Source organism: Myxocyprinus asiaticus, chromosome 13 (assembly GCF_019703515.2).
Source record: "Myxocyprinus asiaticus isolate MX2 ecotype Aquarium Trade chromosome 13, UBuf_Myxa_2, whole genome shotgun sequence".
Classification (NCBI taxonomy): domain Eukaryota; kingdom Metazoa; phylum Chordata; class Actinopteri; order Cypriniformes; family Catostomidae; genus Myxocyprinus; species Myxocyprinus asiaticus.
The window spans coordinates 44,904,144-44,931,568 of record NC_059356.1 but is presented as its reverse complement, the minus strand read 5'-3'; the positions used below and the strand labels follow the sequence as shown (position 1 = coordinate 44,931,568).

The 27,425-nt window shown below is 36.8% G+C and overlaps 1 protein-coding gene across 2 annotated transcripts; it reads right to left on the bottom strand.

Moving 5' to 3' along the window:
- Positions 1-106: 106 nt before the first annotated feature.
- LOC127450228 (ral guanine nucleotide dissociation stimulator-like) lies at positions 107-24,864 on the bottom strand. 2 transcript variants are annotated; one of them, XM_051714145.1, is made up of 16 exons: positions 24,581-24,864; positions 19,417-19,691; positions 18,735-18,779; positions 17,371-17,540; positions 16,217-16,347; positions 15,871-16,107; positions 15,661-15,764; positions 14,870-14,954; positions 12,152-12,238; positions 9,675-9,707; positions 9,233-9,354; positions 8,725-8,820; positions 8,226-8,349; positions 4,276-4,554; positions 2,685-2,799; positions 107-1,703 (listed from the first exon to the last, which is right to left on the bottom strand). In XM_051714145.1, the coding sequence occupies exons 1-16, from the start codon at positions 24,602-24,604 to the stop codon at positions 1,558-1,560; spliced, it is 2,073 nt and encodes a 690-aa protein (XP_051570105.1). In that variant the 5' UTR covers positions 24,605-24,864; the 3' UTR covers positions 107-1,557. The 2 variants fall into 2 exon arrangements, with proteins under 2 accessions (XP_051570105.1, XP_051570106.1); XM_051714146.1 differs by lacking the exons at positions 107-1,703; positions 2,685-2,799 and having other exon boundaries at positions 4,412-8,078.
- Positions 24,865-27,425: the final 2,561 nt, after the last annotated feature.

Genomic DNA, 27,425 nt, shown 5'->3' with positions numbered 1-27,425 from the left:
TTGAATTGAAAATGTTTTTCTTCAGGTTTATGCATCTAATATTACTCCAAGGCCGCATCCACACTAATCTGTTTTCGTTTGAAAGCCAAACTTTTTCATAATTTTTGTCATAAACTATGCGCTAATGCTTATGAAGAGCGCTTTCAAAATGCTCCTTTTTCGGATGGGGAAAATTGCTATTTAGTGATGAGAGTCATGAAAATACTGATATCAATGCGTTTTAAAATGAAAAGGCCTATTAGTGTGGATCTGGCATAATACTGGGTCAAAAAAGATACGCTGTCAACTTAGTACACAGGCAATATTTTTGAGAAATATTTTATTCATTTCTTTTGGCTTTTGTAAAAACAATATAAATGCCAAGTATTTAATTTTGCAATCAACATGCTGTATTTATAATAGTACGGTCATAACAAATTACAGTACATACTGTACCTGCCTTATATATTTTAGGATGGGGGTCCCTCGCAGGGGAATCATCCTATTTGGGGGTCCTTTGCATGAAAAGGTTTGAAAACCTCTGGTCTAGGGAACATACTCTGGATGCTTGAAGCATTTGCCTCATTTGAATATACAAATAACTATCATGTCATATTGTACATTGCTGCTCTTACTGTAGAGAAATGTACAGTATAACCTATAAATAAACACTGTAGTACTAAATTACTACATTTAAATATATTAAATAACAGTTTATCTTTTTGCTCTCATAGAGCTTGTGTGAGACTGGTTGTTGAGAGTCAGGTTACTGAATTTGATTTGGATAAAGGAGACTATATGGATAAATGGTGTGAAAATATCTATCAAATGTACAGCAACACTACCGAACTACATAATAATCCAGCAGAAGTGCAGTTATTTTTTTTATTGATTCATGAAATGACATTTAAATGAAATCACACGTGACGGTGGACCAGTAATGGATCAACAATGTGAAACGGTGCCATTGGAATGACACTTTACCTGTTGGAGCAGCCTGTTTTCTCTCTCACACAAACACACACTTTCATCATATTACAGTAAGAAGGAACACTGTGAACTGATCATGTATCTGTGTTCCCTTACAGGCACTGTGTGAAATTTGACCTTTATAAAAGTCACATCCTCTGGGTGTATGATGGTGTTTCTATTCAGAGTTGTTGGGTTATCATTTATGATACTGTCTTGCTTTGACTCATTATGATAAGGGAATTGAATAACATTGTTTCACCCCATTATATTGTACAGTATTCACCCCACTGCACTGAATGTAAGAAATTCAAGAAGCCGCAGTCTCTGTTATGTGGTTATTAGGCAGTTGACATTTCAGCTAAAGCAAGATTGTTCATGGGATTGAACCTGTGACCTTTGTTTTACCAACCCAGAGCCTTATTTATTATGCTGTGAACACTTCTCAAGGCGAAACGTCTACCATATACAGTATAGTCTTTTTGTTGAAAAGAGTCATTTTCTATTTCACACATTTCCATTTGTGTGTGAATAACATTTCTTGACATTTCCCATGAAAAATTTGTTTCTGTAGATAATATAAATTCTCCAGAATCGAAGCTGTCACTGTTATTTTGTGGCTCGTTCTGATGACAGTGAAACAGAGCGTATGAGTTGTTTCTTTTGGCCTTTTGGGCATCGGCGTAAAACAAAGTCATAGTTGGCTGATGTGGACATGGCATAAAAGACGTTGGCCTTCTCGGGAATATGTAACTCTACAAAAAATACACAGATGAATTATAAGAACTGTACAGTATATGTCCATTCTTTTACATACATTTTGATGTTTTTAAATTCATAATTTTGCTAAGAACATAAAACTATTTGGAATATTTATAACATCTGTAAACCTTTCTAAGGTAATTCTTAGCTGTTATTCTTAAAGGAATGGTTCCCCCAAAAACGAAAATTCTCTCATCATTTACTCCCCCTCATGCCATCCCAGATGTTTATGACTTTCTTCCTTCTGCTGAACACAAATTAAGATATCTAGAAGAATATTTCAGCTCTCTAGGTCCACACAATGCAAGTGAATGGTGACCAAAACTTTGAAGCTCTACAAAACTCATAAAGGCAACATAAAAGTAATACATAAGACTCCAGTGGTGTAATCCATGTCTTTTGAAGTAATCCAGTAGGTTTTAGGTGAGAACAGACCAAAATGTAACTCTTTTTCATTATAAATCTTGCCATTGCAGTCTCTAGGCATGATCATGATTTCAAGCTCGATTACACTTCCTAGTGTTTGATGCATGTACAGAGCGCTAGATGGCGCTATAGGAAGTGTTATCGAGCTTGAAATCATGATAGCCAAGAGGACTGCTTATGTCAGGATTTATATAGAAAAAGGAGTTCTTTTAGTCTGTTCTCACCCGAAACCAATTGGATCACTTCAGAAGACATGGATTATACCACTGGAGTCTAATGTATTACTTTTATGCTGCCTTTATGAGCTTTCTGGAGCTTCAAAGTTCTGGTCACAAATCACTTGCATGTATAATGTATAGACCTACAGAGCTGAGATATTCGTCTAAAAATCTTCATTTGTGTTTTGCAGAAGAAAGAAAGTCATACACATCTGGGATGACATGAGGGGGAGTAAATGATGAGAGAATTTTCATTTTTGGGTCCTTTAAGAATAACAATTGCAAAATGTGATGGAATCATTTTATATGTATTAAAACAGTTTTCAGTACCTCTGCCTTGGGCCAGAACTTGTACAAGGGTGAAATCTTGCTCACTGACATCCTCCAGGTTATGTTTTTGCAGAGCTCTCTGGATCACCTGGGTTGTTTTATCTTGACTGGTTAACTGTGCAACAGATCAGCAGAAAAAATCAGACAAGGCAACTGAAAAATAACAGAATCTATTCCTGTTTGTTACTTGTATTTCTTCATGAATGACTTCTAGATCTTCATAGCCATAACAAGGAATCTAGTCATACTTAAAAACATAAATATTAAACATGAAACAATATATATACTTCCTGTTGATGATGTACTGGATGATGTGTCAGAATTTTTCTCTAATGAAAAGGAGAAGTCTAGTGTCTAAATTAACAATTCATTTTTGTTTTTGGTACTTAGGCTTACATAATTTGTGATCCAAGCAGGCAGGGATAGTTCACCCAAAAAAGAATATTCTCTCATTATTTACTCGCCCTTATGCCATCCCAGATGTGTGTGACTTTCTTTCTTCAGCAGAACACAAACAGATTTTTAGAAGAATATCTAAGGTCCGTTGGTCCACCCAATGCAAGTGAATGGTGACCAGAACTTTGAAGCTCCAAAAAGTAATCCATATGAATCCAGTGGTTAAATCCATGTCTTCAGGAGCGATCCAAGCGGTTTTGGGCAAGGTATTCCGGCGCGATTTCAAGCTCGATTACACTTCCTAGAGTGCCATCTAGCACTATGCACATGGGAATTTCATAGGAAGTGTTATCGATCTTCAAATCATGATCGTGCCTAGAGACTGCTATGGCAAGATGTACAGTAAAAAAGGAGTTATATTTTGGTCTGTTCTCACCCAAAACTGACAGGATAGTTTCAGAAGACATGGGTTAAACCACTGGAGTCTTATGGATTACTTTTATGCTGACTTAATCTGCTTTTTGGAGCTTCAAATTGTTGGCCACCATTCACTTGCATTGTATGGACAGAGCTGAGATATTCTTATAAATATCTTAATTTGTGTTCTGCAGAAGAAAGAAAGTCATACACATCTGAGATGGCATGAGGGTGAGTAAATGTTGAGAGAATTTTCATTTTTGGGTGAACTATCTCTTTAAGACCCACTTCAAAATTTTCATTTTTATTAGATAACAGAATATCAAATAAAAGGGCATCTGCAATCAAATTATGTAAGACCATTTCATAGAAGTAACTTCATATCAAAAACTGGTCCCAGAGTTATTTTTGCTGTATTTATGAAGTCAGTTCCACTTCAGGTGTCCTAGCAGAGTAACCACAGGTGTAGTTCATCACATTAACTACAGTATGTACGTGTATATATATATATATATTGTTTTATTTAAAACCGTAACTTTTTTCTTGAAAAGTGTGCACCTTTTTGGAACTGATGGAGATGTTAGGTATTCTCAGCCACTATTCACTTTCATTGCATAATTTTTCCATACCATGAAAGTGAATAGTGACGGATTCTGCTTAACATCTCCTTATGTGCTCCACTTTAGAAAATCGTACAGCTTTAGAATAAATGACGCCAGAATTTTAATATTTGGGTGAACTGTCCCTTTAAAAACACTGCCCCCAGTCAGGCACTTACCAGGATGCTCTTGTACATGTTGCCATTGTTGCAGAACTCCACGCTGACCCTGATGATGCAGGAGTCGTCCACCTGTCTGTTGTAGAAGGGCAGGGAGGACATAGAGACCGAGCGTTTATGGGTGGAGACCAAGTGAGGGTCAGGTGACGCTGAGGAGGAAGATGGATTTCTGCTTATTTCCTGCTGCGAACCGGAAGAAGAACTGGACATGGTGGAGGAGTCAGGAGAAGACGAGGAGGGAAAAGCCTCAGCCATGTACTGGCCACAGCTGGTCAAAGACTAGAAAGATGTGAAAAGAGAATGCCACCTTTTTTTAGAGCCATTTCCAGCAGAAAACACACTGATGAATCAAAAGACAGCATATAGGAGTGGTTCTCAACTTGTTAAATATAATCTGACATCAAGTGGCAAACCATTCAAAGTGAAGTACAGAGCTGTGTAATGAGCTTAATATGTAAACATTTAATCAACCTATTCATATGCTGTTTCATTTAAAGTTGCACTCAGTCATTTTGTGAAGTACGTCGAAGTACGGCTTACACTGACACCTAGCGGCCTGGATGCTGCATCATTCAAACACAGTTGTTTTCAGTTACCAGTACCATTGTAGAAATTCACTATGCACAGTAAACCAGAATTAATTTAATCCATGAAAGAAAGTGTCCAACAGGGCAGTTACTGAGATAAAGTGAGTAATATTCAGCTGGTCATGTGATGCTAACATGGCTGCCCCCATGAGAGCACCCCTGCTCCATGTAGAATAAAACAGCTTTCATAAAGTTACTGATATGACTGAATTCTTCATCTCACGTGAGTGGTCATGATTTTATACATATGTTTCAAAAATACTACTCATTTCTTTAGAAGTAAAAAAAAATTTAATGAGGAAAAAAACGACTGAGTGCACCTTTAAGGTCCCATGATTTTTGTTGACTGTGATGGAGAGCCTGCAAATTGGTCTCCATCGCAGGATTTTAAAGTGTTCAATGGACTTATTTATTATCTTACTCAACTTTTCAGTATTTATTGGGGTTTTATTGTGCATATGTTTTTATCTGTCCTAGTTATTGATTTCGTTGGTAACACTTTACAATAAGGTTCCATTAGTTAACATTAGTTAACAACATTAGTTAACATGAACTAACAATGAACTATGCATTTATTAATCTTAGTTAATGTCAATTAAAACACATTTTAAAATCAAAAGTTGTATTAGTTATCATTAGTTAATGCACTCTGAACTAACACTGAACAATTTTTATTAACTAACATTAACTAAGATTAATAAATGCTGTTTGTTCATAATGATAACTATTGCATTAACTAATGTTAACGAATGGAACCTTATTGTAAATTGTTACCGTTTTATTTTTAACTCTCATTTATCTCTTGTTCTTATCTCTTGTATTTATTTAATGATGTTGTATTTAAGAATGGGGAGGTGAGGGGTAATTTTATTTATAATAATGGATTGTTCCAATTGGCAAAGGCAGGAAAATGCTGTATTTAAGCCAAGTGTAACTAGGAGGTGTTTGGAGCACATGGACAAGGTTGCTGGCACTGCTTGAGCACAATATCCTCCGGCTTCCATTGTCTAGGGAGTGGAGTAGGTACTGCTCTTAGTACCAAAAACAAGCCTAGCTTTTAGACAGTTTTTTTTTTTATGTAATCTTAAGGTTTTATGTTTGCTTTTAAACACTTATTTATTTGCACATTTTGCACCTGTAATGAAATAAACATCTAAACGCCATTCCTAGTCTTCTGTGTGATTCTCCTTGTGACTGCCTTGGTGCTTATTGAATTTGTGGTCACAGCAACAGCAAGCTATCTGATGACAGTGATTAGGAGGAAAATTCCTAAGAATCTGAAATATTCGAGTGCTGACATCTGTACGTCCATGAACACTGAGCAGAGTTACAGGGGCTGTGACTCCTAACACAAAGACAGCTAATCTAACTCTGTGCTTGAGTAACGTCAGCGACATAAACGCTTATCGTTATTAAAGTCAAGGACAGGCGTTCTGTCATCTGGAGGGTATTATACTGTATGTAAAAGACCTTTAGCTTGTTAAAGGTGAGCATTGATAGACAGTGATAAAAAATATCATAATGATCTTGAGACATAAAAAACACATGAACTGATAACCAAACATTTTGTCGATTATTCTGTTTCCATTTCTGCAGCGTTGCACTGGATAAGTACGCCCACCGTGAAATCTCATTGGGCCAAAAATCCCACTCCTAATTGTACATTAAACATAAAACATTTTGTTTGGCTGAGATTGCGCCACATCACACAGCAGTTTCACGCAAAGTCCCTTTAAGCAGAGACTGTTTAGCCCAAGACGATCCACTGTTATTAAAATGAATGGGAGAAATGTTACGCCCATCCCCCAAATTATGTAGAACAGGAAGTATCGCCTTACAGGTAAAAGAGCCAATCACCTTTTAGATACAGACATCACCTGTCAGTGAACTCAAGAGCGTGCATGTGCATTAGCTGAACCAGCTTGAATAATAGCTTTTTTTGCGTGATCTGAGGTAAAGAAGCACAATTTATGTTACCAGTGTTGTCAGATTTTACTGCTGATTTTAAATATGTTCTTTGATCATAATCTTGACTTTGCTTTAAGTCAAATTAGGTTACCCGTCTGCCATATTTGTAGTGTTCCGGGCAGCTTTGGACACAAGTACAGCTCCTGTCTTGTTTAATGTGTAAAAACAAAACCTCTTATATGGTTGGTCAAAATTATGAGCATATAACTTAAAATTTGTCAACAATCGTATCATAAATTGTGCTTCTTTAGTTCAAATCTCGCAAGAAAAAAGCTATTTTTCACATTCTCAAGAAACCTGACAGGACTTCCATTCATTTTCTTCCGTTTATAAGTGACTATACGAGTGCCCCGTCTTATAATGTCTCTGGTTTCACGTCCAGGGTGGACAGACAAATTGCTTGTCACTGGAATATTACTGCATCATGCTTGATTAGGACACAATGTAAGCCAAATTGGATAAAAGCATTTGCAATGTGAATGTAACGGTCCAAGGATGGGAAAGGAGGAGGCAGGAACTGGCTGAAAAGTAAACATAAAGATTTAATGTCAAACTTAACTAAAAAACAAACATAATCATACACAGACACACATGCAACGCAGCCACGTGCATCTCTCTCTCTCTCTCTCGAACTGAAGTCTCCGGCTCCCCTTTATCTCACTCTCCCACTGATCAGCTGAATCAGCACCGGCCGTGCAGTCTCACGGCCTGGCCAAGCCCTCCTCCCCGTCACACTCCTCCCTGCATGATTCAGGCCGGGGTGCCACCGGACTGACCTTCTTCCCCCCCCCATCTCTGGAGGGGAGACGCTGCCCTTCTGGCCATTCTGTCAGCCGGTGGTCCACACCGCCTCCTGTGAACCTGGGGAAGAGACGAGGGGAGGCGTGGGGAGAAGGAAAGGGTGAGCGAAGACACACAGAGAGAGAGAGAGATGAACTTGCTTGCCGGCTCTCAGACATGCTGTCGCTGGGTCCTCAACCGCTCCTCCGCCCTCTGGCGGACGGCATCGAGTCCTCCGGCCCCTGGCGGATAGAACCGCTCCTCCCATTCTTCGGCAGATGGCAGCGGTTCCTCCAGCTCTTGGTGGCCGGCAGCGACCCCTCCGTCCCCAGGCAGATGCCCGCGGCTGCTCCCCTGGCAGATGGCAGCAGCGAGGACTCCGTAACAGCGCATCCCTCCTCCCTCCCGGGTTTCAGCACCAATGTAACGGTTTAAGGATGGGCAAGGAGGAGGCAGGAACCGGCTGAACTGAAAACATAAAGTTCTAATGTCAACCCGGCCACATGCATCTCACTATCTCGAACTGGCGTCTCCATGCAGCCTCACGGCCCGGCCACGCCCTCCTCCTCGTCACAGTGAATGTAATATAAATGTGTATGTATATACAGTATGTACCGGTGTTAAAATGGACAATGATTGAGAAGCAGAAATTTCTTCCATCTCAGAGCTGCTGGATCCAGATGACGACACACTGATCTGATCTGCGTTCTTCCTGGAACCCTCGTTTCCCGACAACAGTCTGCAAACAGACAAATTCATGTTGTGATAAAGTATGCCACATCGACCCTGATGCACCATGTAATGGCATGCTTATGTATTCTGATCTTAGCATATTCTCTATTATACCAATTTCTGCTGATTGGCAAACTCAAGAAAATCTACAGGATGTGTGCACCAGCATATGTTAAGATGGATATATGTTAATATACTGTGTGTGCAGTGTTGGGTATGTAACTCAAAAACGTAATCTACATACAAATTACTTTTCTATATTTGTAATCGGATTACTGACTGTGCACGCCCTTCACCTGTCACAAGAACGGAAACAGAGGTACAAATTAAAATTATTCATGTTTTAAAAGTATTCTACATAAATGATTCTACTTCTACTCACGACGAGAGCTTTTTGGTGAGAGTACGGTGACTCCAGCCACTGGTGGATGATGGAGATGTGTCGTGAGGAGATTCCAGCTGTCTGGAAAGTTCATAGCTGAGGACAATGACACACAGAGACAAGAGGGTTCATAAGAAAGTTCATTGGTGGCATAATGTCAAGAAACGGACCCCATATCCTCTTTAACTGACCAATCCACTGTAGACAGGCCAACTAATAGAAGCAACATTACTAGAAATGTAATAAATGGGTTGGTTACATTTATATCATTTCACACTCAGAAGTATATACAGTATACTGTTGTTATGGCAACCATCACTTCCGTCTTGTGCATGTTTACATACAAACATCTGAAAAACAAATCCCTGAAATTAGTTATTCACTGAAAAATGTTAAGCACCTAAAATCGATGTTTATTTTGTTACACATTTTTACCAAGCGCTCTTTTAAATCTATTTTAATTCACATGATACTCATCTGACTCATGTAACAAGTGTTTGAGTCTCACCTCTCCTGATCTGAGAGCAGTTTCTGATTCTGGAGCCGGACAGCAATGTGAGGATGATGAGGTAAAACATACTTAGAACATGAAGACTGCAGCTGACGAATTTGCCTTAAAATCTCATACTCCTGCAGTACAAGGATTTATAAGGGGAGAAAATAGACATTGAATCAAAAGAGAAGGGACATAGACAAAGACTGTTTCCAAGACTGTTACATAACACACATAATCAGTCATGAGATTAATATCATTCCTCCTTCACAACAAAATGTTCTTTAAACATAAGCCAACATCAAATCAAAGCTTCAAAGAAGGTTTGCTGTCTCTTCAGAATGTGCTCTCTAAGGGTACACCAAATGTGTAGCAATAACATCACAACAAAGAAAGGTAACCTTGGGTACATTGAAACTAAGCAATTAGGAAGATACAAAGAGAAAGACTCACTCACCCTTCTCCTCTTTTCAAAATTAATGAGGCCACCCTGTTGATAGTAAGGTACAGATATCATTAAGTGCCACATAAAAATGATTAATTATTACATAATTCTGCTTCTCAGCAACGCTTGGTCACTTTATTATGAAAAAAGTAGGTACAACCCAATTTTTAAACAAAAGAAAAACTTGTTTCCTTCCATTTCTGAAGAAAGTGTGAGGCATATGACCATGGAAAAGTTGTTGCCTCGATGCTAGGTTATTGCTATGCAGTTGCTAAGATGTTCTGAGAGGTTTTTAGCAACATTGCTGCTATGCGGTTGCTATGGTGTTCTGTGTGGTTGCTTTGGTGTTGCTATGCGGATACTAAGATGTTCTGAGTGTTTTTAACATGGTGCTATGAGGTTGCTAGGGTTCTCTGGGTGGTAGATAGGGTATTGGGAGGTGGTTACTAGTGTGAGTGGTTTTTAACACATGCTATGTGTCTGCTATAGCACATTGTTGCTATGGGGTTCTGGGTGTTTGCTCTGGTGTTGCTTTGCGGCTGCTAAGAGTGTTTTAGCATGTTGCTGTGTGGTTGCTTTGGTGTCTGGTTTGTAGCTATGGTGTTGCTATGCATTTGTGAAGATGTTATGAGTGTTTTTAGCACATTGCTATGTGGTTGCTAGGGTGCTCTGGGTGGTAGATAGGGCATTGGGAGGGGGTTGCTAGGGTGAGTGGTTTTTAACACATGCTATGTTTCTGATAGGATATTGCTAGGGTGTTGCTATGCAGTTGCTAAGATGTTCTGAGAGGTTTTTAGCACATTGCCATGTGGTTGCTATGGTGTTTTGGGTGGTTGCTATGGTGTTACTATGCTGTTACTAAGATGGTTTGAGTGTTTTAAGCACGTTGCTATATGGTTGCTACAGTGCTTTGGGTGGTCAGTGGGACATTAGGAGGTGGTTGCTAGGATGAGTGGTTTTTAATACATGCTATGTGTCTACTAGGGTGTTCTGGGTGGTTGCTATGATGTTCCTATGTAGTTGCTAAGATGTTCTAAATGGTTTATAGCACGTTGCTATGTGGTTGCTATGGTGCTCCAGGTGGTTGCTGTGGTGTAGCTATGCAGTTGCTAAGATGTTCTGAGTGTTTTAGCATGTTGCTATGTGGTTGCAAGTGTGCTGTAGTGGTCAATTGGACATTTGAAGGTGGTTGCTAGGGTGAGTGGTTATTAGCACAGCCTATGTGTCTGTTAGGGTGTTGTGGATGGTTGCTAGGGTGTTGCCATGCAGTTGTTAATATGTTCTGAGTGGTTTTTAGCACATACTATGGGTCTGTTCCAAAACCTGGTGAGTGTCCTCTGGAGGCAGCATTTTAAGGCATCACTGGCGCACTTCTGACACGAATGCTGTTCCAAAAGGTAGGTATCTTAATTATGCTGCCTCTTAAGATATCTCGTTTTGGCCAAATTCTAAGGTAGCTTCAGATGTATCCTTCCCCGGATAGGTGATCCCAGAGTGCACCGTGATGAGCTCGGTGGAAAAATAAATCCAAGATGGCGGACGATGCTAGATAAATTTAGATTATAAATATACTTATAAATCATTCAGTACTGAAAATTATCGATAACGGTTTTCATTATTTAGTCAGATACTTACATCTCACATAACACAAACACTCTTAACCTGAACTGCTTACTGATTGATAACAGTTTAAAATGATACAAAACTTACTATTTTACCCAAGATGTGTGTGTATGCTGTGCTTATTTATGCTCATTAGAGGATTGCATTGTTTCCCTCGCGTCACCTGTATTGAAATCAGTTGCGAGTCGAGTGTCCCGAGCATTGCACGTGAGGAGCGCTATTTAAATGATGTGTGGAGCTGCTGCCTATGTAGAGCGTACCAAATTGCTCTCTTCTGAGGCATCATTTGAGCAAGGATGCTGCCATATTAGACAGCTGTCTATGTAGGCAGTAGACAGTGAGGAAACTCACTAAGTTTTGGAACAGACCCTAAGTGTCTGCTAGAGCAGTAGTTCTAAACTAGGGGGCCGGGACCCACTAGGGGGCCTCAGCACACTTCCAAGCGGGCCTCAAGACTTAAAATTAATTTTAAATAAGAAATATTAAAATAATTAAAATAATTCAACTTAATTAAAATCCTTAAAAAATACCTTAAGATGTATGCCTACAAATTATAAACAGACTCTTTCTGAAACTTCTAGAATCAAAAATTATCCATGAATAATGATTTTAATCAGACACGTCTAGTTTCTAGGGTGGCTGCTAGGTGAAGAAAATGTGAGTGGTGCTTGAAAAGTAACAGCAGCACACTTCTTGACAAGCCACACCATTTGAGAAACCATTCATGATTGAAGACCAAACAGATCAGGATGAGTTTATGCTTAGGGTTAGGGGTTTCTTTAAATCCGTAAGAATGAGCAGTAGCAATAGTGATGCTTGCCTTGGCAAGATCTTTCATTCCTAAACATACAAGATATCAGATTCACCTCCACAGTGTCAGGTAAGGCAGTGTCCAGCATGGTCAGTACTGTTAGGTATGTCCCTAAGTATGGAACTGTCCCACCAGCTGTGCTCTGTAAAAAAAAAAAAAAAAAAAAAAAAAAATATATATATATATATATATTAACCACTTTTGGGGGAGATTTTTAGAATATACAGGTGCATCTCAATAAATTAGAATGTCGTGGAAAAGTTCATTTATTTCAGTAATTCAACTCAAATTGTGAAACTCGTGTATTAAATAAATTCAGTGCGCACAGACTGAAGTAGTTTAAGTCTTTGGTTCTTTTAATTGTGATGATTTTGGCTCACAAATAACAAAAACCCACCAATTCACTATCTCAAAAAATTAGAATACATCATAAGACCAATAAAAAAAACATTTTTAGTGAATTGTTGGCCTTCTGGAAAGTATGTTCATTTACTGTATATGTACTCAATACTTGGTAGGGGCTCCTTTTGCTTTAATTACTGCCTCAATTCGGCGTGGCATGGAGGTGATCAGTTTGTGGCACTGCTGAGGTGGTATGGAAGCCCAGGTTTCTTTGACAGTGGCCTTCAGCTCATCTGCATTTTTTGGTCTCTTGTTTCTCATTTTCCTCTTTACAATACCCCATAGATTCTCTATGGGGTTCAGGTCTGGTGAGTTTGCTGGCCAGTCAAGCACACCAACACCATGGTCATTTAAACAACTTTTGGTGCTTTTGGCAGTGTGGGCAGGTGCCAAATCCTGCTGGAAAATGAAATCAGCATCTTTAAAAAGCTGGTCAGCAGAAGGAAGCATGAAGTGCTCCAAAATTTCTTGGTAAACGGGTGCAGTGACTTTGGTTTTCAAAAAACACAATGGACCAACACCAGCAGATGACATTGCACCCCAAATCATCACAGACTGTGGAAACTTAACACTGGACTTCAAGCAACTTGGGCCATAAGCTTCTCCACCCTTCCTCCAGACTCTAGGACCTTGGTTTCCAAATGAAATACAAAACTTGCTCTCATCTGAAAAGAGGACTTTGGACCACTGGGCAACAGTCCAGTTCTTCTTCTCCTTAGCCCAGGTAAGACGCCTCTGACGTTGTCTGTGGTTCAGGAGTGGCTTAACAAGAGGAATACGACAACTGTAGCCAAATTCCTTGACATGTCTGTGTGTGGTGGCTCTTGATGCCTCGACCCCAGCCTCAGTCCATTCCTTGTGAAGTTCACCCAAATTCTTGAATCGATTTTGCTTGACAATCGTAAGGCTGCGGTTCTCTCGGTTGGTTGTGCATCTTTTTCTTCCACACTTTTTCCTTCCACTCAACTTTCTATTAACATGCTTGGATACAGCACTCTGTGAACAGCCAGCTTCTTTGGCAATGAATGTTTGTGGCTTACCCTCCTTGTGAAGGGTGTCAATGATTGTCTTCTAGACAACTGTCAGATCAGCAGTCTTCCCCATGATTGTGTAGCCTAGTGAACCAAACTGAGAGACCATTTTGAAGGCTCAGGAAACCTTTGCAGGTGTTTTGGGTTGATTAGCTGATTGGCATGTCACCATATTCTAATTGTTTGAGATAGTGAATTGGTGGGTTTTTGTTAAATGTGAGCCAAAATCATCACAATTAAAAGAACCAAAGACTTAAACTACTTCAGTCTGTGTGCATTGAATTTATTTAATACACGAGTTTCACAATTTGAGTTGAATTACTGAAATAAATGAACTTTTCCACGACATTCTAATTTATTGAGATGCACCTGTATATATATATATATATATATATATATATATATATATATATACTGTAAGGACAGTAAATCATTTTCTTTTTGCTAGCCAGCTGATGTCGTCATTTTACAGACACATCAGTGATGAAAAGAAATTCAAATTATATTTGTCTTTTCTTTGATGCAGCACAAAAAAGAAAGAAAAGATAACTAAAACAGGCAAATTGCTAGCAATGCAGACACAGTGTTTGTCTTGTACTGTGTGAACTTTAAAAAAAAAAAACATATAATTTAAAACCAAAAATTATCAAATTTTGGTTGCATTTAAAAAACTTTAACACATTTAAAGCCTTTATTCAGAAAATTATTGCATTTACTGCATTTACTATATTAAAGGACCGACACCCGCGACCCCCCACCCCCAAATAGGTTTGGTACCCCCCAGTGTTCAAGACATGGTTACAGCCTTGCCGTAAGGGACCATCTTAAAATCCACAAACTGCGGCAAAACATTGATGCCCTCCAAGCGTTCATTCAACTTGCATGTTCTAACTTAAAAACATTATAAAGGTTCCGGTTGCTGCCAATGGATAGATTTTCCAAGTATATCCAATTATATGGATACAGTGTTCAATTATTTTACAGCCAACTTTCTGTCGGCGTTTGTTTGGAAAGTGTGAGCTGGCCTTAAGTGTGTAAATGTACATGGGTCTATAATAGTGTTCATTTTATCAGGAAACTGCGGCGAAATTTAGAATGCAGCATGTAAAAATCAGTTTGCATAAATTTGTTATAGTAACGTTCATTCTATGAGACTAGGTAGTAAAATTCACATATCGCTAGAACTGACTCCCCAGACATAGTTAATAAATACCATTTAAATGGCTATTAAAAGTATAAGGAATTGTTATTCAAAATATTCTTTGATTTAATGGTTCAAAACAGGATATTTTCTACCGTAAAATAAATAAGTGTAGGCTATGTGTGTGTTCTTTGCTTACATCCACAATGTTTTCTCTGCTGGTCAGAACACAGTTCTCATCTGGGAAAGTTTCACACAAGTTTTCAAAGATAGACATCGCCTCTCTGAAAATAGAGAACCGTAGATTTACAACGAAGTATGATTTAAACTAGAGGTAGACCGATATATCGGGTTTTACTGCTTAACCGGTGCTGATAGTTGCTTTTTGGAACTATTGTTATCGGCAAAATCTATGCCGATAGTTTATTCATCATTTCATCATTTAAAAATAAGAGTCCCTGGTGTGTTTCAGACTTTTTATACTTAAAGTTTCCATGTTATGCACCAAATCGTTTTTTTCTGGTTAATTTGGGGATTTTGATGAACAATAAACTGCATCTGGGATTTTATTCATTAAATACCCTTCATAGTAAGAAAATAAATATTTTATTTTATTTGTTTTTTTTACATTTTTTAAATCCATTTTAAAAAATATCGGCTGATTAATCGGTTATCAGCCTTTCCCACCATGTAAGTTATCGGTATCGGCAAAATCTACTGTCGGTCAACCTCTAATTTAAACAGCACATCAATGACTCCTGGTGGTCTGTATTGATTATCTTACATTTGCTGGTGAAAAGCAGCTACATCACAGTGGCTAATATATTACTAGTCAGTGTGGCCATCATAACCTTCTCAGCCTCAAGCGGTTCTTGGCCAGCATAAGTTGCAATGTCAACGAGACTTTATGCTGATAGTCATAAGTCTGTCTATGCAAGACTATAATGATTTATAATGCCGGCTTATAACATTCATGGGGTTTAATTTTACCTGCTCACAGCCGCCCAGGTCTTCCTTAGTCTGTAGATGGGGTTAGATTGAAGGGCTGACAAAATAGCCCTAAGAGAGGAAAAGTTCTTTAGCTCTCTGCATCCCTAAGTGAAAAAAAGAGAAGTCTGAGATAGCTCTTCAACATCTGAAATTTTTGTCATGTGACCTTTTCATAGGTTTTTACTAATATTAGACCCCTCGAGGGTTTACCTGTGCTACTCGTATCCATTTTTCAATCACTCTGGCTCTTTGTGTGGTTGTAGAGGTGGGGCAGGAGGACGGGAATAGGTCAGACGAGGGGCAAAGCAGAGAGGTGATGACCTGGTTGGTGATCGTGTTGAATTGCGAAATGGTGGCCCAAATAGTGGGTGAGAGGTTCTCCTTTTTGTCTCGTTGAGACCAAACACAGCCCAGACACTGGAAGGGAACCACCTTCATAAACAGTTCCTACAATCATAGATCAGGAGCACCAACATTATAAGATGATCAACAATTTCTCCATTTGGTAGATCAGAAGGAGCCAATCAGAAGCAAGCAATGAAGAGCTGGCACTCACAGCGTCCATTCGGGTGAGCTGTTCTGCAACACCTGTGACAGAGAAGTCCATGAAATCCCACTCAAAGCTCTTTCCCTCCTGATCCACATCTGGTTCTTCCATATTATCAACCGATCGACTTGCCACAATAGCTGAGTGGATATGCAGAAGAAGACAGAGTTTAAAATCAAGTCATGGATTGTGTTGACTGATTTTTGGTTGTTGTAAAAGGTGACGTGTATAATTTTAAATGTTTTTATTTTTTCTATACCAGCGTAATTCACAGAGTCAACTATGAGAAGACTTTCTTGTGTTAAATGTAAATGCTCTGGCTTTGTGATACATCCCAACCAGCCCAACATAACGGTATTTGTCAGCCTGATTTCATAATAATTATGTGTCTGTGGCGACATTTTTTGCTAAATGATTTTACGTGGTTCGTTACATGTATCGCGGCAGTTCGAAGGTGAAATGTCCACTGTGTGGCGCTAAAAGCGAGTTAAATGTTCTCCCAAACAATGAAGTTTACAAGATTAATGCTCTATCAAGTTTTAAATCAACAAAACCTACCTCATAACCCTAAACCTTAAACCTAAACCTAACCAATAGTGTCGTCAAAGGCAAATGTGAGATGAAAAACACAACTGCTGAAACAACCATGTCATTTTGCTTCTATGACACTTTCGGATCACTTGTTGACTTGCATGCTCTACAGGACTCGTACCCCGGTCCTTTGCAACGCAAGTGCAACACTCTATCAGTTGAGCTACCGCACAATTTGATCGCACTTGAGCAAGCTTGTAAATGTAGTTGGTTATGTAATGCAAACCTTACAATGTATTGCCTTCCAAGTCATGCGCTATATTAAACGTTTTTTGATGTTATAAGATTGCATTTTGTGAGGAATAGAGCGAAGTAAGTGTTTATGAACTCATTGTCTGTTTGTCCAACCAATGGCAGATGGGGAAAGAGTTTGGAAAACGATTATTATTGCAATTTAGTTTGGTGATGTTAGAGCCACACACACACCTTTAAAGACTGAAAGGGCTACATTTTTAACAATAAACATTTTTCAGCCAACCACAATGATAAAATAAATAAATTAATTAATTAACACAAAAGAACTTTTGTAACCAAAATCATTCTGAGCACAAATGTACAATGCTGAATCTAACCTTCAGTCTGGAATTTCTTAAGGAGAGCTTCATAGCGTTTAGCCACGGTGAAAAGAGAGGGATGTCCTCTCAGCTGTAAACACATAAGGCGTAGTGAAGAATGCATGGGAGGATCTCTGAAATCTTCACTGTACTCTTCCAACCATGTCTGAAGCAAAGCCCACAAAGAACTAAGAGAAATCAGGAGACAAAATTACTCTACGTATTGAAGCTTCCGTATAGTGTATATTCAAAACTATATTATGGCAACTACACAAAATTAACACTTGTTTCTTGTAAGGGTGTGACTTCAGGCACTCTCAGCACTGTAGACTTGTAGAAAGTACAGTCTTGTCAAAACATTTTATACACTCTCACAATTCTTTTTCTATTTTTTTTATTTTTTATTATTTGTTTCATTTTAATTAATAGAGTGTATGTACATGAACCACAGGAGATGTTTGTCTTTTTTTTATTAAAAGTTTAAATTTAAACAAAATTACCACCACCATGTCATTTCCAGCTAATCTCAAATTCTGTATTGTGTTTAATATAATTATGTGGTGGAAATGACACTGATGGATATTTTTTACATTTTTGAATAATTTGGCAAAATTATAGTTTGACTGAAGTGATGCCCAATAAAAATATTCTGCTCACAAGTGATATTTACCTTGAATTTTCTTTGTTTACTTTAAACATCACTTGTCTCATATGCTGTTTACTGACTCTTTTGTCGACTTGGTTAGCAAGAAACAAGAAAAAAAAAAAAAAAATCTGGACAAAATAGCTTGGAGTGGTGGAAATGACACCACAACTGTGGGACAGTCATAACTAAAAAATAAATAAATAATAGAATTTTTAAACAATTACATTTTTATACAATCAATTATGAAATTATATTTACATTTTATTTCACTCTTTGTTTATATTATCATACCTCTACATATGTAATAATTTGCATTTCTTTTACAATGGATTTACATAGTTCAGTATTAAAAGTCTGGGACAAGGCTACGACAGTAAAATCTATACATTAAAGGTATTTGATAAGTACAAAAAATAAATGGTGAAGGCCTGGTAAAAAGTTTCCAAGCTAGATTTAAAGTGACCTTTATATAACATTATATAAAAGATCCATTTGTTTCAATAAAAATCAATCCTGAGACATGAAACTGCTAAAATTGAAGAAACACCCATATATCACCATTGACAATAAATGTGTATATACTGTATACTGTAAAGTCTATAGCTGTATTTTGATTTATTATTCAAAATGCAATTATTAAATATTTATAAACATACCAGAAAAAAAAAAAATAGGCATATTGTAGGCTAGCATGGTATTGTTTGTCAAATGTCATATTGTTGTGGTATTTGTTTACCTTTTATGGTACTTGTTGCTGTCAAGTGCAGAGACAAGATTGTTCCTATAAAAAAGAAAATATAAATAAAAATGTATATATGTATATATAGGAAAGACTAGGCTAGTTTTAATTTCATTTTAGACTACTTCAGTGAATGTTTCTTAGGGTAGGTTTGTTTTTGAGTCCATTTTTGTATAGACACATACTTTAAAATTATGGCTACAAAAATGCTGTTGATCATTTGCACCGTTATTGCCCAGGAAAAAAGATACTACATGGGGTAATTTTTCATATTCACAACAGCTGTTTATTGACACTGATTTTAGAAAAACATTATTTTAAATATGAAATACTATTAAATATCTAATCTAAAAAAGTTACCTTCTACAGCATATCTGTATTTAGTTATTGCCTATTTATTACCATAGGCTATTTACTATTTTCACCAAAAAGTGTGAAATATAACATTAAAGTATGCCCAAATTATTCATAGGGCTCAAACAAACTCATAAAGGAAGTTAATAAATGATCAAATGAATGCATAGAGACCAGTAGTGGAATTTGAGTTAAAGGAAGTGGGCAGTGATGACGTCCTGTACCATGTAAACTAATGACAGAAAAAACAATTCTGCAGTGACAACATTAACACCTACAGACCACACAGTTCCATATGCACCGAACAACACACTTAAATACTCACCTCTGGAAGAGCATTTCGATGAGTTTGTTGGTGCTCGTGAAGGTGCGATACGTGGACAGCAGTATCCTGCTGTAATCTTGCTCTTGACAGCAGGGATCCAATAGGTGAGACACCAGCTTTTCCAGTGTGGCCGCTTTTACCCTGCGTATCTTACATGTTCGGTACTGTACGAAAGCCTCCGTGGGCTCGGCTGACTGTTGAACGGGCTCTCTGCGCAGGGTGATCCCAAAAACCACCCCATCTTCATGCTCCTCACCCCACTCCTGAACAGGCTCCTATGTCACAGATACAACTCGGTAATACTTTATAGTAAGGTTAAAATGAGTTCACTCAATAGTTAATATGAACTTACAATGAATGGTAGGCCTACCTTTAAATCATTTATTAATCTTGGTTAATGTTAGTTTCTACTATACTAGTACACTGTATAAAAAAATGGCAGCTGTGGTTGCAAGAAATTCACTGTATGATTCAGGCATTGCAGAATGTGATTGTGGGGCTTGTATGTTTTACAGTTCACAACTGTACATATCATTAAATGATATGATGTTAATAAACCAACCTGCTAGAACTACAAAAATCTGCTTTGCACTTTTAAATGTATGGTCAACCAACATAATAAATGAAAGATATAATTCACCCAAAAATGAAAATTCTCTCATCATTTACTCACCCACATGCCATCCCAGATGTGTATGACTTTCTTTCTTCTGCTGAACACAAAGTAAGATTTTTAGAAGAATATTTCAGCTCTGTTGGTCCTCACAATGCAAGTGAATGGTGACCATAACTTTGAAGCTTCAAAAAGCACAGAAAGGCAGTATAAAAGTAATACATATGACTCCAGTGGTTAATTCCATGTCTTGAAGTAATATGATGGGTGTGGGTGAGAAACAAATAAATATTTAAGTCCTTATTTTACAATGAATCTCCACCTTTGACCAGCCAGTGAAAGTGTAGATTTACAGTAAAAAAGGACTTTCTCACCCATATTTATCATGCCACTACTTTTATGGTGCCTTTTTTATCCTTTTTGTAGCTTCAAAGTTCTGGTCACCATTCACTTGCATTGTATGGACCAACAGAGCTGAAATATTCTTCCAAAAATCTTTGTGTTCTGCTGAAGAAAGAAAGTCATACACATCTGGGATGGCATGAGAGTGAGTAAATAATGAGATCATGGTAACCAATTAAAAGGTTTTACTACATTCTGTCAAAATTACATTTTTCATTTCCATTACTAATAATAATAATAATAAAAAAAATAAAAATAATAAAAATGTACAGTGTACATTTTTTACCATTAAAATTTCAAGCTGCAGCTGAAGTGGCAAAATGACCCCTGAAAATGTGATATACAGGTTTTTACAGAGGTGAAGGGTTGGCCCACCACTGAAAGTTTTGTCCTGGCCCCTGTGCATTACAACAACCCCCCAAAGACATTAAGGATTTACAAAGGTAAGCTTTTCTGATGACATAATTATTCAACCCCTATTGCATGTAGCTGTTTCTTAAATATGTAAGGCTACACAAGTAATTGTTTTAAAACAAAATTAAGTCATCACTCTACAATGGCACTTATTTAAGTTTTAAAATGTAAGTTTAGCGTTGTAAGCAAAAATGTATTTCTATGCAAAAAATGCAATTAAAAATAAGCTGTCTCAAAAGCTAATAGAGGAGATTATTTCATAACACAAGAAAGGTCATGGCTAAAAGTACATTTCCAAAGCACTTCAGTTTCCAATAGACAAAGTTGGCAACACCATTCATAAACATAAATTGTTTAAATATGGTACAACAGCAACCTTCTTGGGGTGTGGAAGAAAGCAAAACTTCACCAAGGGAAATGTTGACTTGAATATTCAAGAAGTAATTAGGAAAGACCTGTGGAGTCCTGGAAGAAGGTTTTATAGACGTATGACACTAAACTGAAAATGAGTTTTAGACCCATGGGTCAGCAGTACGTCTGGAGTAAGATGACAAGATGATGACAAGAATGACACCATCCCCACAGTCAAGCATGGAGGTGGGTCAGTCCTGTTATGGGGGTGTTTTGCGGCTGCAGGAAACGGCTATCCTGACTATGTGACTGACACCATGGATTCTTTCAGGTATCAGGCCATTTTGGCATGAACAATGTGATGCCTTCAGTGTGTAAATTGAAGCTCGGTGATCACTGGACTTTCCAGCAAGACAATAACACCAAGGATACATCCAAGTTATCCAAAATCTGGTTCAGGGATAGGTCATGGAACGTCCTTAAATGGCCCTTTCAGTCCATCATTAAAATCCCATTGCAAACCTTTGTTGGGATTTCAAGGAAGCAGTGGCAGCACAGAAACCTTTTTTTTGTACTTACTTGTTTTGATTATTTTGTGGGGGAGGGGGGGTTACCTCCCCCCATCCCCCCTGGAATCTATGCCCTTGCCAGTCCTGATGAATAAGCAATATGAAGTGTCTTTGATTTATGAACACACTGCAGATAATGAAAACCTGTCCACAGCTCAAGAGGCAGAGCCCTTCAGTTCAAAGGACACACACCTGGGACATTGTATTTACAGTCTGGGACACAAAACATATCATTTTATATACGAAACATATCATTAAAGCTGCATAATATGCAGGGCAGTAGCAAGGAATTCTGAGCCCCCTGCCTGTATATTGTTCTGAGCCCTTTTCATATAAAAAAATACAGTTTAAAAATTTGTTCTGGGCCCCCCTGGACCTGTGGGCCCCTAGAATCGTTACCACCTTTCACCCCCTTAGCTACAGCCCTGATAATATGTCATGTAAGATGATTGTGTTTCTCAAAAGAAAGGTGTCCTTACATTTTTTAACCCATCAATTTTTTATGCTTCTTTCTTGAATGAATGACTTGTAGGCTATATTTTCGAGTCTTCTGAAGCCATGTGATAGGTTTGTGTGAGGAACAGACCCAAATGAAACCCAAACTTTTAGCCCTATTCGGACGGGACTAGTTTTCCCCGAGGACGTTAGTAAAAAATGTTTCACAGACAAACAGTGTGGCTTTAATCCCGTCCAAATTGAACATGTGTTTTTCGAACACAACCTCTGTAATTAATTAGAGCAAATTACCTACTGTTTTCCAGCCAACTTGTGGGACCTCTGAGAAATCCTTACTGAATAGGAATATCAGTGATGCTGCATATTATTTTTCAACAATGCTTTTTCTCATTTATATTGATCTTCAGTGAACACCAGTGGCGGATTTAGGCATGGGCGACATGGGCAGTTGCCCAGGGCAGCATCTTGCGGGGGGGCGGCACGAGGCACCCACACAGACAACCCCCCGACCCCCACCGGTCAACAACTTTGGGGGGGTGTTGAAGCAGGTTTTGCCCAAGGCGCCCTACAAGCTAGAACCGCTACTGTTGAACACAGTAACTAAAGCTAAATGTCACATTGTGCAGCCTACTGCAAAATAATTCTTTCAACTTTCTATAACCAAAAAAAGTACTGCCTGCTGAACTGCATGCTTATAATTCTTGCAGACACATTCATCACATTTTTACATGATCACTGCAGGTCATGGGTGTTTGCAATCTGATAGCACCAGACACGAGAAGAATTGGCTGTCATTCAAGGCCTAAAAGAAAAATACTAACATTCTGCTCATAACCACTCCTTCATTTGACACTCATCACACAGACCAGCAACATGCCTGTTGTTAGTATATCACAACACTAACACATAAAATGTCGGTTTTTAGGATATTCTAGAAAGTTGATAAACATATTACAATTCCCTACAGTGATAATTAGCAAGTTCCTCTGAAGACAATAATAGCTCAATTAGATATGGTCTGATGTCATATTACCACTGTTACCATTAAACACTGTAACTGAACAATCTGCTACCCACCAGGTCATTTAATTTGGCATAATGTCTCTTGCTCAAATCTCACAGCCGTCAAAACACAGGCACATAACATTTTTGGAGCCCAAAAATGTTTGCTGTTGTTGATTAGTTAGTTTAGGACAGACTGCACAACATAGGCTAATTATACAGCACAAAGAGACAAATGTAATAATAAATAAATAAATAAAACATGTTTTGTGTATCATCAGATCATATGGAGTTCTTACCATAATGTATGTTAAACAACGTAATGCATGGGTCTGAATGTTTCAGTGGTGGTCAGAAATGACCGGGGCAAGATGTCACAGTGTTTCCTCCAGTTATTATTATTTTTTTCATTGTTTTTAAAGTCAATTTCTGTATACACACACATACCTAGAAGTTTTAGCTACAAAAAAAAAAAAAAAAAAAAAAGTCGTTGAACATTTCAATTAACACGCTGATCAATAGCGGAGCATCCTCATATAGTCACACTATATGTGGCAAGTTGTCACAATGGGAACCTGTTGTTTATTGACACATTTGAGAAGATTACCTTTGTTTGAACTATGAAATACAATAGAGTAAAAAAAAAAAAAAAAAGATTTTCCACAACATGTGTATTTAAAATGGATTATTTAATGGCTTTCAAGCAAGATTTAAACATTACAACAATTACGAAACAAGCTAAATATCATACAAGGTACCATACAAAAATATCAAACTAGATGTTCAAAATCACAGATACATTTATGTAACTGTACTGTTGATTGAAACCACATAGTTACTGAGCAATTGCCCTTGTGACAACTTCCCTCTGTGACAACTAGCCCCTATAGGCTTTGGTTTATTTGTAATGATGTATTGTATGTAGCAGACTGTGCTATTGTGAAAAAAATACATTTTTTTTTTTTGACTATCACTAGAAGAAGCTCCAGGGTTCTTTAAGTATTGTTACTTTAATTACTAGTATTTTACTTATGTAACAGATGGCAGTCTAGTAAACTAGATTGTGTCTCTCTCTGACCAACACTGAATGGTCTCGTCTGTCATATATACAGTCGTGATTTATATCTGTCAGGTGTTGGGACAGCACAAGTATCTTAATATGATATGTCCCTCTATTTAAAGCGCATTCAGGGCATACTAGCAACACACTGCATTCAACACAGACAAGTGGGTGAAGAGCTTGTATGCATGCATCAGGAGACGTTTGAATTTATAATATAGTTACATTATGCATGTACAGTATACAACTTTTATTTACAACGAGCATCAGAAATATCTCATGCATGCATTATCTTACCATGGTCAGCTCCCATTTTCCCATTTCTACGAGGATGATTTTATGATATAATCCTTTCCATCACCACGAGCATCCAAAAAGTTCCACAAAAATGTAAAGAATAGAAGCTTTCGCTTGGAAAAATAAGAAGAAGAAAAAAGACAATCTTGTGGTTTCAGTATATTGCATTAAACATCTCTTACAGCTGCATATAAAACTGACGTTTTGAGGTTAGTTTTACACTATTCGAAAAGCGACAATGATGCTGCAATGAATACACTTCATGGTAAAATATCCGTCCTTTGAGGCAGACAGATCGCACAAATGTGTGTCGTTTCACCTGCGCACATGTGAGCATTATCAAGTGGGAGGTGTTAAAGAAGGAAGTATCTCACCCTAACATATTCTTAAAAATAAAATTTAATAAATCTATTAAAATCACCAAGCACTGTAAAGACCGAGCATTAAATGATTGACATACTGGCTGGTAAAATAGTAACATTTTGTACATTTTGTCAAAACTACAGATTTGTGCAAATCTATGGGACACTTGTTGATGCAGCATTATTTTTTATTTATTTATTTGCATGTAGCATTGTTTTAACCCTGCTGTTATTTATATTTATAATTATTATGAATTGCATTTAGAATTGTTTTACCCTGTTGTTATTTATATATTTGTACAATAATGATAATAATAATAATTAATAATATTATTTGGATTTAAAAATATTTATAATTCTGTTATTTCTGTATATTATTATTATTATTATTTGCATTGAGAATTGTTTTTCCATGCTGTTAAAAAATATTTATATAAATAAAACATGCATTTATTTTAGCATATTTAATATACTTATATTTATTATTTCTATAATGATAATTATTATTATATGCATTTAGCAATATTTTTCACTGCTGTTATTTATATTTATTATAATTATAATTATTATGAATTGCATTTAGAATTGTTTTACCCTGTTGTTATTTATATATTAATATATTTTTACAATAATGATAATAATAATAATAATTATTATTATTTGGATTTAAAACAGATTTAGTATTATTCTGTTATTTCTGTATATTATTATTATTTGCATTGAGAATTGTTTTTCCATGCTGTTAAAAAATATTTATGTAAATATATGTATTATTTCTATAATAATAATAATTATATGCATTTAGCATTGTTTTTCACTGCTGTTATTTATATTTATTATTTGTATTTAGAAGTAGTTTTACACTTCTGTTGTTTACTGTATATTTATTATTATTATTTGCATATAGAATTGTTTTCTCCTGCTGTTATTTTATTTTTTATTAAAAATGATATAGTAATATATATATATATATATATATATATATATATATATATATATATATATATATAATTATTATTTTAATTCAGCATAAAAATGGCAAAAACTTAAAAAGTGCCCTACAAAAACAACAAACTAGGTGAAAAAATAATAATTATCAATAACAGTAGGGAAAACAATGCTAAATTCAAATAATAATTATCATTATAGAAATAATAAATATAACAAAAAAATTAATACACATTTATTTTTACAAATATTTTATTAGATTTATTATACATTCTAATTAAATATATTTAATAGCAGGGAAAAAAGGAAATCATAATATTTATAATAATAATAAATATAAATAACATAATGGAAAACAATGCTAAATGCAAATAATAAAAATACATATTTTTATTTATAATTTAATAATATTATAACTAGCATTTAGCACAATTTTTTCCCTGCTTTCTGTGACCCAATCAGAACAGGCCTGCAATCTATTCTGGAGTGGAAGCCCATTAGTTGAGAACCACTGCCATTAACTTTGGGGATGTTGTTTGGATTTCTTTCCATCCTGGTCTACTTAAAGTTCAGAATGAACAGCCTGAGTCAAGGGTTTTCTGGTTGGTGCACAAGGATGGCCAGGAGCTGTGTGTGTGGGTGTCCCATGGGATCTGTGACACAGTTACTGTCGTCACTGCTGATCATCTGAACATGCTGTTACTTGCCAAATAATATTTCATGCATTAGTGGAGGCATGTGTGCTTCTTTAACATGAGGGCAGGTAGGCATTCTTGTATTGATATCTCAGAAGTAACTAAGCTCAGAAGTTAAGATTATATTAAATAAAACATACACTGGTTTGGTAAGGTTGACAAATGTAAATCATAACTTGTTACTCAGATTCCTAATGTGAAAAAGATAGGACAAGCTACGGCAACAAAACCTATTCTAATGTGATGTCATTCTTGCCATACACAAATGACACCTATATTCATTGTTAATAAACAATAACATTAAATCTTATCTCAGGATTACACTAGGTGTATGAGTTATATAAAACTGGGTTTCACTGTAACAGGAGCAGGATGCCAGCCCCTGGAGATGAGGGTATCATGGAGAGAGCCATTGATGCATCACTAAGGGAGTTGTGCCTTTGTATTGTTGAGGGATTTCAGTCACTTTGAAAACAGTGTTACCCAATACTTTGTTTTATTTTTTTATCTTTTGGTCACACTGGTTATTTATGGCACAGCAGGACTTCCCAAGGGTCACGAAAATACTTTTAAATTAGTAAAAAACCAACAAAAACTGCATTTAAAGTAATGCACTTGCAATGAAAGTCTACAGGTCAAGGTATTATACTGTATCTACTGTATGTTTCAAGGATATAGCTACAAAACTTTAAACATTACACGGGTTATTATGACATAAGTGTTTTAAAATCGATTCCTGAACTTTTTTGTGTACATTTATAGTGCAGTTTTTTCAGGAATTACATCTGTAATGCATAATCCGAATCCTAAAGGGACAGTTTAGAAAACTTTACAGCTCAA